The 13974-nt window shown below is 44.4% G+C and overlaps 1 protein-coding gene across 6 annotated transcripts in view; it reads left to right on the plus strand.

Moving 5' to 3' along the window:
* Positions 1–13974, plus strand: part of DNAH10 (dynein axonemal heavy chain 10) — a 152442-nt gene that overhangs the window by 77469 nt on the left and 60999 nt on the right. For all 6 annotated transcript variants that reach the window (XR_009005127.1, XM_007189638.2, XM_057527371.1 and 3 more), the window contains 7 exons: positions 662–814; positions 2996–3184; positions 5282–5428; positions 6011–6202; positions 7827–7945; positions 9516–9674; positions 13214–13349. Coding sequence is in view for 5 of the 6 variants with exons in the window: in XM_007189638.2 (XP_007189700.2) it covers positions 662–814; positions 2996–3184; positions 5282–5428; positions 6011–6202; positions 7827–7945; positions 9516–9674; positions 13214–13349 (1095 nt within the window). In the remaining variant the exon portion in view is untranslated. The remainder of the gene's footprint in view (positions 1–661; positions 815–2995; positions 3185–5281; positions 5429–6010; positions 6203–7826; positions 7946–9515; positions 9675–13213; positions 13350–13974) is intronic.

Here is a 13974-nt window from a genome sequence, read left to right on the forward strand (position 1 = left end):
TAGCAGGGGGAAAGGGGGGGAGGGATAAATTGGGAGATTGGGATGGACATATGTACACTACTCTATATAAAATAGATAACTGGTAAGGACCTACTGTATAGCACAGGGAACTCTACTCAACACTCTGTAGTGGCCTATATGGGAAAAGAATCTAAAAAAGAGTGGATGTATGTATATGTATAACTGATTCACTGTGCTGTACAGCAGAAACTAACACAACATTGTAAATCAACTCTACTCCAATAAAAATTTTTAAAAAAATCCTTAATTTGTGACATCCTGTGAGTGGGAGCTGGCCCACGAGAGGCCTTGGAAGTCTTGCCAGGAAGATCCACTACTGGGGTGGCTCTTCTCTGCCAATCTGATGATTGTCATTTGCTTTTTTATTTTTAAAATTTTCATTGGAGTATAGTTGCTTTACAATGTTGTGTTAGTTTCTGCTGTACAGCACAGTGAATCAGCTATACATATACATATATCCCCTCTTTTTTGGATTTCTTTCCCATTTAGGTCACTACAGAGCACTGAGTAGAGTTCCCTGTGCTATACAGTAGGTTCTGATCGTCATTCGCTTTTAATTTAGAAAATGGTATCCATACATGGATTGCTTGCAGTTTTCAAGATGAAAATTGCCCTTGTCCTGACACTTCTTTCATCCTAGGCTGTCGGGAAGATTTTCTCGGGCCTTGCTCAGTGTGGGGCTTGGGGCTGTTTTGATGAGTTTAATCGCATCGATGCCTCCGTGCTCTCAGTCATCTCGTCCCAGATCCAGACGATCCGGAACGCTCTGATCCATCAGTTAACCAGGTTCCAGGTGAGGATAAGTGTGAAGCCAGCCCAGATCATGTCCCCAGGCTGGGAACGTGCTGAAATATCAGGTGGTGGACAGTCGTCTATCCAGACCAGGTTCCCCCTAAATGAAGATTTGCCCAACTTCTGCTTTCAAATGGAGATCATTGGGTTTCTCCAAATTATCAACATCTTTGATAATTAAGGACTGTAATAGTCTAAGAACTTCAAAATAATTCCAGACATGTGATTAATAGTTATAGACGGGTAGGACAGGATTCTCAAATAAGTTATGTGTAAGACCCCCTTTCAAGGTCAAAAAATATTCTTCTCAAATTTGAGAAAAAATGACTTAAAAAAATTGACGTTCCATTCAATCAAAATATCTTCAGTAGAAATTATCACAGTGAACAAGAAAATTTGCCTTCGTACCTGGTAAAATTACGGCATTGTAATGAGGAAGATTATTAAGGTTGTTATCAAAGTGAAAAGGCAAACTTAAAAATTTTTTGAGAATTTACTAATCTCTCCCCGTCCAACAATACATTTGTAGGCTCAAGTTTGGGATGTCTGTATTAAGTTACATCAGATCAAACTGGTTGAGAATTTGAAGAAACAGGATCTTATGTAATTTAGGTAGCCCGGAGTGAGTTCTCTGACAACAGGGACCAGAGTGGCTGGGCCGTTTCCCTACACTGTGATCCCAGCTTGGTCTCCTGCTCCTCCGGCCGCTGTCCTTGCCCCTGCGTGCCCTGAACACTTGTCACTTTATGCCACTTGCTCCACAGACATTCCATGCCCTGGGACACCATATGCATCCCTATCTGCTTGGAATTGTCCTTTTTTCTCCTTCACCTGAAAACTCCTGTACATCCTCCAAGGCCCCACAGAGCCTCATTGGGAGATTCAGGACCCAAATTCAGCATGGGTTGGTGAGGATTCCATTGTGGGCACCTCTGCGGCCCTGCACCCCACCCACTTTCTCCCTGGACCTCAGGGCTCATGGTCAAGAGATTATGTAAACTGGGTACTGTTAAACATTTGAGGATTCCGGATGGATTTCTATTAATTAGTTCTTCTGAGACATTTTAGGGCTAGGCTTACTACTCCCATGGGAGGCACATTGAGCCTGCAATGCGTTTGGGTTTCTAGAAGCTGTTTTGTTTTGTTTTGTGTTTTGGGCCGTGCTGCGTGGCATGCAGGATGCCGGATCTTAGTTCCCTGACCGGGGACAGAACCCACGCCCCCTGCAGTGGAAGTGCGGAGTCTTAACCGCTGGACCACCAGGGAAGTCCCTAGAAGCCTGTGTTTTTAAGAGCAGGCCTGTGTCTTGTCTCCAGAGGTTGATCCGGGACTCACATGAGGTACTGAGGCGTGGGTGAGGGTAGTCTCAGTGCAGAGACTGAGACGTGAGAGACAAGACAGCAGCCTTCATCTCTGGGGAGTATCAGCTCTCAGGCCGCGCTGCCCTCTTGTCACTGAGGCAGCCTGTGCCTCCTAAAAATAAAACATCTGTCGTCTGTCTCTCTGGTGGACCACGAAAAGAAATAAAATAGTAAAATCTTAATAGAGAGGAAAGTTAAGACAGTTGAAATTCAACTGTAGGCTAACGAGACTCAAAATATAGAGACTTCTGCATTTTGTTGGTCCGTGGGGCCCCTGGAGGACAAAGGCTGGTTTCCTGAAGGATGCTGAGGTGGGATTCTGTCAGAAGGGTCCAGGGGACACCCAGGCGGCCAGACCAGCATGAAGGTGGGAATGGGGAGAGAAGTGACAGCTAACATGAATGAAAATCCGCTTTGTGCGAAGCAGCGGGCTGGGTGCTCTCGAATATGTTGTCTCGTTTAACTGCCACAACCTTGCAGAAAAGGAAACAGAGACTCAGAGAGGGTAAGTGACCTGTTGGAGGTCACACAGTGCCTCGAATCAACCCCCGGCTGCACACTTTCCCAACATCAGCTACTTCTCAAGTGGACAGACCCTTGATTCACATCAGAGTTTGGGGGTCGGCTGAGGCTGGCACCACAGAACACTGAGGCCGTAAGCACGAGGACTCTGCATTTATCACCGGGAAAGGGCAAGAGACAGATGGTGGTGTCTGTCTTGTACCCATGAAAGGAAGAGCCGTGCGGCTCCCCAGGCCTCCTTGCCCCGTGGTAGTCTGGCCAGCAGCATAATCCTTCCTTCCTTTCCTCTCGTCCCCTAGTTTGAAGGGCAGGAGATCTCCCTGGACTCGAGAATGGGCATCTTCATCACCATGAACCCCGGCTACGCGGGCCGCACGGAACTGCCCGAGTCAGTGAAGGCCCTGTTCCGGCCCGTGGTGGTGATTGTGCCTGACCTGCAGCAGATCTGCGAGATCATGTTGTTCTCCGAGGGCTTCCTCTGGGCCAAGGTGAGGTCCCTTAGCGCCAGGCGTCCCTGCACCCGCCTGGGTCTGCTTGCAGACGGGGGCCCTGGGGCGTCTTCATTCCGTGTGGCTTTTCAGATTGTTTTGCTTTGTCTCTCTCCCTTTTCTCTCTTTTTCAAAGCTGGGAGTGCATCATTTTTGTAAATTAAATTTAATTAATTTATTTGGCCACATTGCGCAGCATGTGGGATCTTAGTTCCCCGACCAGGGATTGAACCTGTGCCCCCTGCAGTGGAAGTGCGGAGTCTTAACCACTGGACTACCAGGGAAGTCCTCCCTTTCTCTCTTTTTAAAATTATAACTTTTAATTTGGAATCATTTGACTCACAAGAGATGGCAGCAGTAGTCAAGAGAGTTCCAGGTACCGCTCACCCAGCTTCCTGCAGTGATAACATCAAAACCAGGAAACTGGGACTTCCCTGGTGGTCCAGTGGTTAAGACTCCGCGCTCCCAATGCAGGGGGCCTGGGTTTGACCCCTGGTCAGGCAACTGGATCCCACATGCAGCAACTAAAAAATAAGACCCCGCATGCCGCAACTAAGACCCGGTGCAGCCAAATAAATAAATATTTTAAAAAAAATCCAGGAAACTGATGCAGGCGCAATGCTATTAACTCAAGTGCGGACTTTATTTGGATTCCACAAGGTTTCACCTTCTCTCTCTCTCTGGTGTGTGTGTACAGCTCTATGACATAATCACATGTGTAGAGTACAGTAAGTCCCCTGCATACGAACGAGTTCCATTCCGAGAGCATGTTCATAAGTCCAATTTGTTCATAAGTCCAACAGAGTTAGTCTAGGTACCCAATCGGCTATATAGTACTGTACTGTAATAGGTTTATAATACTTTTCACACAAATAATACATAAAAAACAAGCAAACACAAAAAATAAAGAAAACATTTTTAATCTTACAGTACAGTACCTTGAAAAGCACACCAGTACAGTTCAGCAGCTGGCATACAGGGGCTGGCATCGAGTGAACGGGCAAGAAATAAAGATACTGTACTACTGTACTCTATACAGTACTGTAAAGTACACAAAAACACACAACCACTTGTAGAGGATGCACGCACGTGGCAATGTATGCCAGACACGTGAACTGACGTGATCGGACATGCAAGCGCACGTTCGCATCTTTGAAAGTTCGCAACTTGAAGGTTTTTTTTTTTTAAAGTTACTTTTTTTTGTTGTTGTTGTTACTTGCCATTCTTTTATTTATTTATTTATTTATTTATTTATTTATTTATGGCTGTGTTGGGTCTTCGTTTCTGTACGAGGGCTTTCCCTAGTTGTGGCAAGTGGGGGCCACTCTTCATCGTGGTGCACGGGCCTCTCACTATCGCGGCCTCTCTTGTTGCGGAGCACAGGCTCCAGGCGCGCAGGCTCAGCAGCCGTGGCTCACGCGCCCAGCCGCTCCACAGCATGTGGGATCCTCCCGGACCGGGGCACGAACCCGTGTGCCCCGCTTTGGCAGGCGGACTCCCAACCACTGCGCCACCAGGGAAGCCCACGAATATTTTTAAGATAAAGGATTGTTAGGTTGCTTCTCTGCAGTTTTTTGGTAAAGGCTCTTATTGCCAATCCTATTGTCTATGGATTTTGAGCCAGAGTGGAGAGATCTCTGGTTCTTAGTTTCAATGAGCAAAATCCCCATGCCATCCATAGGGACCAGCAAGTTTTGAATCCTTGATGTAGACCAGGTGGATGACTTGTCCTCAAAAACAGTTACAAGAAAACTTTAATAACATGTTTAGGTCAAAGGAAGCAAATTTCTGGAGTGTAATCTCTATGATTTAAAAAGTTGTATGAATTCTGTTCTTGAAGGTGGTTAAGATTTTCCTTGGCTTTCAAGGACTGTCATCCAACTCTCTCTGGTAAGGCTGGTGTTCTTTTAAATTAAGTCGTAATTTGTCACTGTTAAAAACGGAGGACCCATCCTGGTATTTGTCGGAGGCAAGATTTGCTGGTTTGTAGAGCAGCTTCATCTGAACATCTTTATATCAGTTTTCTTTGTGTCATGATGTTCTGGTGTTTTCAGGGCATTTTCTTCATTTATTTTTCATTGTCTTCTATCACAAAAGACTCTGGCCAAAAAGATGACCGTTCTGTATAAGCTGGCCCGGGAGCAGCTCTCCAAGCAACATCATTATGATTTTGGACTCAGAGCCCTTAAATCAGTGTTGGTGATGGCTGGTGAGCTGAAGAGAGGTTCTTCTGAACTTAGGGAGGTAGGGGCCACGTGCTCTAAGTTCTCTGGTTTTTTAATTTGGTTCCTGTGTATTGGATAAATGCTGGGATGGAGGTGACGGGGAGCACAGGTATCAAGAGAAAGTTTTATTCTTAGCTGTCACTTCATTTACTTGTCTGGCCTTCATTTGGTCTCTTCTTCATTACATTGTTCTCTTCTAATTTGGCTTATTACCATAATGTCCAGTTCAATGTCTTCATGGTGCCAATGTTTGTGATACGTCAATGATAATAATCAATCTACAATTGCAGGATGATGGGCTGGAGGGGTGGGGATGAACAAAATTCTCTAGAAAGCACGAACATGAGTTATTTCCTCTTTGCAATAAAAGCCAGAGGGGTGGTCATGTTTCTTTCACACGGGACTTACTCCAAAACAGAGTCTGATCAATGCCACTCTGTGGGCAATAGACTCGTGTGTTTCTCCAGAAACTCTACTTGGAATGCTTTATGCTTTATATTTCATATAAAATTTCATTGTCTACTTCATAAGAGGATTTCTAGACTAGCCCTGGGGGCTTTCAGAAACGTCTTTGAAGACGTCTGTGTTTCGTTCCATCCAGGATGTGGTGCTTATGAGGGCCCTTCGAGACATGAATCTGCCCAAGTTCGTGTTTGAAGACGTCCCTCTCTTCCTTGGTTTGATTTCCGATCTGTTTCCTGGACTAGACTGCCCGCGGGTTCGCTACCCCGATTTCAATGATGCTGTAGAACAGGTGCTCCGGGAAAATGGCTACGTTGTCTTACCTGTCCAGGTAAAATGGTGCTGAGGATGAGAGTTCACTGACTTTTTCTGGGTCCTTTCCATTTTTTTTTTTTTAATTTAAAAATAATTGTGGTAAAATACACATAACATTTACCATCTTAACCATTCCCCACCCCCATTTTCTTTTTTTATTGTGGTAAAGTACACATAATATAAGATTTACCATTTTATCCATTTTTAGTACAGTTTAGTAATGTTAAATATATGCATGTTGTTGTGAAAGAGTTTTGCATCGTGCAAAACTGAAACTCTGTCCCCATTAAATAATAACTCCCCATCCTCCTCCTTCAGCCCCTGGTAACCTCTATTCTACTTTCCGTCTCTAGGCATTTGACTCCTCTGGGGACCTCATATGAGTGGAATCATACAGTGTTTGTCCTTTTGTGTCTGGCTGATTTCACTCAGCATAGTGTCCTCAAGGTTCATCCATGTTGTAGCATGTGTCAGAATTCCCTTCCTTTTTGAGGCTGAGTAATATTCCAGTGTATGGATATATCGCCTTCCAAAAATGTTTTTGGCATAATGTGATCAGATAAATTAAGTATTTTGTTTTGGGGCCCAACCATCTAATCTTCTCTCCCCACCCTACCTTTTTTTCCCCCAGAGTCACACTTGAAAAAATTTTAAATTAGATATTACAAGTAAAATTTTGATCATCTGAAGCCTGTGAGATTGTATATGTTGTCCGTAAGCCATACATTATTGCCAAAGTGTTCTGCTCAGGGCGTGAATGCCCAAAGCTGCAGGTTTGGGCTGGCTGCCTCTGGACCGGCCACCTTGGGGTATCAGGCTACCCAGAGGCCTCAGGCCAGGGCAGCGGGTACTGACCACAGATGAGAGATCTCTATGCACCTTTCCTGGCCCTGGTGGTTTCCTCTAGAGGTGGTTGTTTAAAAAGATGTGTTTTTCGTGGGAATGTAGAATGGTGTAGTAGCCACTTTGGAAAACAGTCTGGTGGTTCCTCAAGAAGTGAAACATAGAGTTACTATATGACGAACAGCAATTTTATTCCTAGGTATAAACCCAAGAGAAATGAGAACGTATTTATCCACATGAAAACTTGTCCACGAACGTTCGTAGCAGCATTATTCATACGTGCCAACAAGTGGAAATAATGCAAATATCATCAATGGATGAAGAGATAGACAAAATGTGGTCCATCCATACAATGGAATATTATTTGGCCATAAAAAGGAAGGAAGTACTGACACAGGCTACACTGATGGGTGAACCTTAAAAACATGATGCTGAGTGAAAGAAGCCAGACACCCAAAACTACATACTGCACGATTCCATTTATATCATTCCATTTTTTTGTCAAGAACGGACAAATCCATAGAGACAGACAGTAGATTAGTGGGTGCCGGGGGCTGTGGGCAACGGGCTTGGGAGACATGACGAATGAGCACAGAGGTTTTTTTTGGGGCGGGGGTGATGAAAATGTTCTAAAATTGAATGGTAATGGTTTCACAACCTTTCAAACATACTGAAAACCACCGAATTGTTGAAACACTTTAAATGCGTGAGTTGTACGGTGTGCAAATTCTAGCTCAATAAAGCTGTTTTTAACAAAAAGCTATGTTTTAACCTAGCTGCCAATGTTTGTCCCACAGGTGGATAAGGTGATTCAGATGTTCGAGACCATGATGACCCGCCACACGACGATGGTGGTGGGGCCCACGGGAGGGGGCAAGTCCGTGGTCATTAACACCCTGTGTCAGGCCCAGACCAGGTGAGTATGGCATCCTCGGGGAGGGCTTGGTTTCACGGTGAGGTCGGTGGCGGTATTACCTAGTCCCACTTTGCTCTCTGATTTCCTGGGAGGTTACATTTGTCCCAGACACCCCCCTTTAAACCCAGAGCATCTTTTTTTTTTTTTTTTTAACTTTGGCCGCGCCACGTGGCTTGCGGGATCTTAGTTCCCTGACCAGGGATTGAACCTGTGCCGCCTGCAGTGGGAGTGCGGAGTCCTAACCACTGGATGGCCAGGGAAGTCCCAAACCCAGAGCATCTTAACTTGTTTTATTGCTGATTTAGTTGATATATTTTAGAAGGCAAAACAGCCTTTTGTGCATCAGACTGTGAATAGGTTTATTTGTGAAATGAGTATTTCAAAAACTATCTTATAAGGATGTTTTGAAAGTTAACTTAGGTCGTATTTTCTTGGCGTTCAGATTGCTCCTTTAAAGTCAGTCAGGACCCCCCGCCGTTATGCGACACTGTTATGGTATCAGAGTGGCCAAAGAGTGTCCCCTCCCCAAATGCCTTATCATCACCAGCCCTGCAAGAGCTATACTGCTCGAAGGAAAAAGTGATTTCACACTCCTAATATAGAATATCACACAGACCTGTGGTGAATCGATGCCCTTATACTGAATATGGGTTTTCTGACTTCTCACATTTCTCCTAAGCAATAGCTGCATTCCAGAAAGATTTCAATGCATGCTGATGTTGCAGCAAAAATCTAAATCAAGCCTTATAATCTTTGTGACTTTACCAGTTCTAGATAGGCTATAAAATCTAATCGAGTAAGTGACTGTCATTCCTTCTTCCTTCTTCTTATGTTTCTCATGAGGAAATCAGTGGACGATGGCTTACTGATTTTAAGAGGGTTATTCCATAGCCATCCTGTATTTCATTCTTTAATTAATTCATTGTTAGATAATCTATAGAACTGTCATGTACAGATGTGAGTATAGGTATGCCGCTATTATTTTTATTTATTTATTTTGTTAATTATAAACTATGTTCTGTGTGAACTTTAGTTTTCTGTAGATGAATTAATCCCACGGCACTGTGGGAATTTACAGGCATTATAGTGGGAAATACCCTGTCACATGATTTGTAAAGCCAGCAACGCAGAGCAGTTGTCGTTCTGTAAATATGAGGGATTGAACATCAGGGGTTCAAAGGTTTTACGTTATCCTGGTGACAATAATCTCCTATACAGTAGTCGTGAAATAGTTACATAAACGTGCCATATGCATGAATATGTAAATACACACATATGAAATATACATGAAGGTTAGCGTCTGTTGCCCTCAGAAGTCAAAGCCGTGTTATCAGTTCAGACCTCACTTGTGCTGGGGCCACGTTCCTGGTGAAAGGTGGTTCCCTTGTGTTTAGTATAAGTCGTTAACAGAGAGTGGGAAGCCCAGTGCAGAGTTTGGATGGTTTGCATTTTAAATTTTGGATTGGATCGAAAACACAGGGGATCTAATCCCCCACATGGGTGACCTAGATTGTTCTCCTAATGCGTTTAGTCTGCCCGAGCCACGGCTGAAGCCTCTCCTTCGATTTAGGCTTGGGCTGGTGACAAAGCTGTGTGTCCTGAACCCCAAGGCTATGAGTGTCATAGAGCTCTACGGCATCCTGGACCCCACCACCCGAGACTGGACAGATGGGGTGCTGTCCAACATCTTCAGGGAGATCAACAAGCCGACGGATAAGAAGGAGCGAAAGTGAGTATCTCTGTAGGGAGGGGAGAGCCTGGGTGGGTTCATAGTGAATTAGCCAAAGCTTACAAAGAAGCAAATGATGTATATATAGTATTGCAGTTTCATGCTTGGAAGCAAACAGTCTCAGGAGGCTCTGCTCACGAAGGGCCAGGTACCACCTCAGTGCTGTTTATGTGTTGTCTAAATCATGCTCCTTGACTGCGATGGATCCCAGCTTACCGTGGAGGAAGCTGAGATCCAGGGAAGGGGAGGAAAGAGCTTGCCCCGAGGCCAGGGATTTGAACTTGGGACATCAGAGTCCAAGCCCTCAAACAAAGGCACCACACCAGGCTGACGATACAGCAAGGTAAGTCAAGGAAAGGCAACAAAGCATCGTGGAAAGTGCTGGAACACCCTTCAGAGCTGCACTTTCTCACCTGCAGGCGTGGCTGAGGCTGCCTGCCCTGCGCCAGTCACTGCCCACCGCGGTGAGGGTCTAGTGAGGCCGGGAGGGGAAATGCTCTATCGGAACATCCGGTAAAAAGCCTTCTCCAGTGTTAGTTGTTCCCGTGACACCTGTCAAGTAAACCCAGGGATGATCCCGATTGTATATTCTAGTCCAACCCCATTAATTAAAAAACCCTTAAATAACGAGTCTAACGTCTCAACTGATGAGTTTTGGAACAGACTCTTTTTAGCAATCCTCCCCTGATTCTGGATCAATCCAGGATTTCACACTGTGCTCGGTTGTCCTATCTCCTTGACGTCTTCTAATTTCAAGCAGTTCCTTAGGTTTTCTTTATCTTTCATGGCCTTGATGTTCTGAAAGATTCTAGGCCAGCTGCTGCACAGAATGCCCTCAGTTTGGGTTTGTCTGTTGCTTCCTCGTAATTGGATGCAGGCTACATGTCCTTGCAGGAATCTCTCAGAAGTGACATGGTGCCCTTCTCGGCGTCTCATGGGAAGCACGTGATACTGGTTTGCCCCCTTTTTAGTGATTTTAACTTTGATCATCAGCTTAGGGTGGTATCTGCCATTTTTCCTTCTGCAATTGATATGCAAGGTGTGGGGAGATACCCTAAGACTATGTAAATACCCTATTCCTCATCAAACCTTCACCCGACGGTTTTAGCATCTATTGATTGTAGCCTGAATCTAGTCTTCCTATGATGCTGTAAAATGGAGACTTTCTTTTGGGACAGTTGGTGAAATTTGAACATGGATTGTATATTAGCTAATAGTATTCTATCGATGCTAAATTTCCTGATTTTGATAATTGTACTGTGGTTATATAAGAGAGGGTGCTTCAATTGCTGAGCCTGCGCGTCTGGAGCCTGTGCCCCGCGACGGGAGGGGCCGCGATAGAGAAAGGCCCGCGCACCGCAATGAAGAGCGGTCCCCGCACCGCGATGAAGAGTGGCCCCCGCTTGCCGCAACTGGAGAGGGCCCTCGCACGAACCGAAGACCCAACACAGCCAAAAATAAAATAAATAAATAAATAAATAAATAAATAAAATCAAGTAAAAAACTTTAAAAAAAAAAAAAAAAAAAAAAAAGAGAGGGTGCTTGTTCTTAGGAAACACATGCTTAAGCATTTAGGAATACAGGGCGTCATGTCCGCAACTTATTTTCAAATGATTCAGGAAAACAGAGAGAGAGCAAAAGAGCATCCATGGGGCAAAGTTAACAACTGGAGAATCTGGTTGAAGGGCATATAGCAGTTCTTTGCACTAGTCTATTCTTGCAACTCTGTAAGTGTGAAATTATTTAAGATAAAAAAGTTAGGGGCTTCCCTGGTGGCGCAGTGGTTGAGAATCTGCCTGCCAATGCAGGGGACACGGGTTCGAGCCCTGGTCCGGGAAGATCCCACATGCCGCGGAGCAACTGGGCCCGTGAGCTACAACTGCTGAGCCTGCGCGTCCGGAGCCTGTGCTCCGCAACAAGAGAGGCCGTGATAGTGAGAGGCCCGCGCACCGCGATGAAGAGTGGCCCCCACTTGCCACAACTAGAGAAAGCCCTCGCACAGAAACGAAGACCCAACGCAGCCGTAAATAAATAAATAAATAATTAATTAAAAAAAAAAAAAAAGTTAAAAAAGAATACTGGAAGAAAATAAACCAAAAGGTTAATGCTGGAAAAATCCAACTACTCATATCAGTGAATTAAATGGAAGCAATATCAAATCAGCATTCCAATACAGTAGAATCCCCTGTCCAACACAGTCTCCTTTGGGGATGGGCTTTGCTGTGACGTAACCCATTACAGCCACAGAACTGAAGGGTCACGTAGCTTGAACACCGGAGGCCCTGAAGTCAAAGTAGATCTCCTGCCAGGACGGATGGTGTGTAAACCAGGGCTTTGCAAATGCAGATGCTCCTAGGGGCCCAGCAGGTAGCATCAGGGAGTGAAATGGACCAAGTTACATGGTGTATTAGCTTCTGCAGGGCCTCTGTAACAAATTACCATTAACTGGGTGGCTAAAAAAAAAAACCCAGAAATTTATTCTTCATCATTTCTGGAGGCCAGAAGTCTGAAATAAAGATGAGGTAGCACTGCCTCTGGAGACTCTAGAGGAAGGTCTTCCCTTGCCTTTGACAGCTTTAGTGACCCCAGGCATTGCTTGGCTTATGGCCACATCCCTCCAATCTCTGCCTCCGTCTTCATGTGGCTTCCCCCGATGTAAGGATACTTGTTGGATAATCCAGGATGATCTCATCTCAAGATCCTTACCTTAATTATATCTGCAAAGACCTTTTTTCCAAATAAGGTCACACTCACAGGTTCTGGATAGACCTATCTTATGGGGGCCACCATTCAATCCAGTACACATGGATATATGAAATCCTTTTAACTTGACCATAAGAGGACTAGGTGTCCAAACCAGTGATAAATAGCAGCTGATGCTCAGATTTAAGAAAAGAATGAGGTGGACTGGGGCACTTTGTCTTCATGGGCAGCTACTACCAGCAGCAGCGCGTTGTTCCCATGCGGGAATGCAGGTCTGTACTGTCAGACCTTCCTGTTTGCCAGGGAAGCAGGGAATCCAGATTATTGGGTCAGGTTTCCTGATTCTAAAATGTTGGTGACTAACTCAAATAGTATATATATATATATATATATATATATATATATATATATATATATATATATATATAAAATTAATTAGTTGATTAAGCTATATTATTATTATTATTTTATTGGGTCAAACCTCTGGACCAAGTAGGGTGCTCTATCTCACATCCTGGTTAGAAAACCCTGGGGGACTTCCCTGGTGGTCCAGTGGTTAAGACTTCGCCTTCCAATGCAGGGGGCGTGGGTTCGATCCCTGGTCGGGGAGCTAAGATCCCACGTGGCTCGTGGCTGAAAAACCAAAGCATAAGACAGAAGCAATATTGTAACAAATTCAATAAAGACTTTAAAAATGGTCCACATCAAAAAAAAAAAAATCTTCAAAAAAGAAAAAAAGAAAACCCTGGGAAAAGACGTTCAACATGAACAAGGAGGTTACACCAAGTTCCATAATTGGAAGCCTTACATGGCTCACATTTCTCTGGTTGCCGCAGGTATATTTTATTTGATGGTGATGTGGACGCTCTGTGGGTGGAGAACATGAATTCTGTGATGGACGACAACAAGCTGCTGACGTTGGCCAATGGTGAGCGTATTCGGCTTCAAGCACACTGTGCCCTGCTCTTCGAGGCAAGTAGTGATGAAAAATGATTTTAAATACGTCTTTCTTTTAATTAAAATTTAAAATGCTTATTTTTTAACTTTTAATTTTTTATTTGCGTTTTTAATTTTTTAAATTTATTTTTGGCTGCTTCGGGTCTTCATCGCCGCACGTGGGCTTTCTCTAGTTGTGGCGAGAGGGGGCTACTCTTTGTTGCCGTGCGCGGGCTTCTCATTGTGGTGGCTTCTCTTGTTGCGGAGCAGGGGCTCTAGGCTTGCAGGCTTCAGTAGTTATGGCACACGGGCTCAGTAGTTGTGGTGCATGGGCTTAGTTGCTCCACTGCATGTGGGATCTTCCCGGACCAGGGATCGAACCCGTGTCCCCTGCATTGGCAGGCAGATTCTTAACCACTGTACCACCAGGGAGGTCCCTAAAATGTTTACTTTAAAAAAATTTATTTTATTGAGGTACAGTTGATTTACAATGTTGTGTTGATTTCTGCTGTACAGCAGAGTGATTCAGTTATACATTTATATACATTCTTTTTCATATTCTTTTCCATTATGGTTTATCACAGGATACTGAATATAGTTCCCTGTGCTATACAGTGGGACCTTGTTGTTTATCCATCCTATATATAATAGTTTGCATCTG

The sequence above is a fragment of the Balaenoptera acutorostrata genome, chromosome 13 (assembly GCF_949987535.1).
Source record: "Balaenoptera acutorostrata chromosome 13, mBalAcu1.1, whole genome shotgun sequence".
NCBI classification, from domain to species: domain Eukaryota; kingdom Metazoa; phylum Chordata; class Mammalia; order Artiodactyla; family Balaenopteridae; genus Balaenoptera; species Balaenoptera acutorostrata.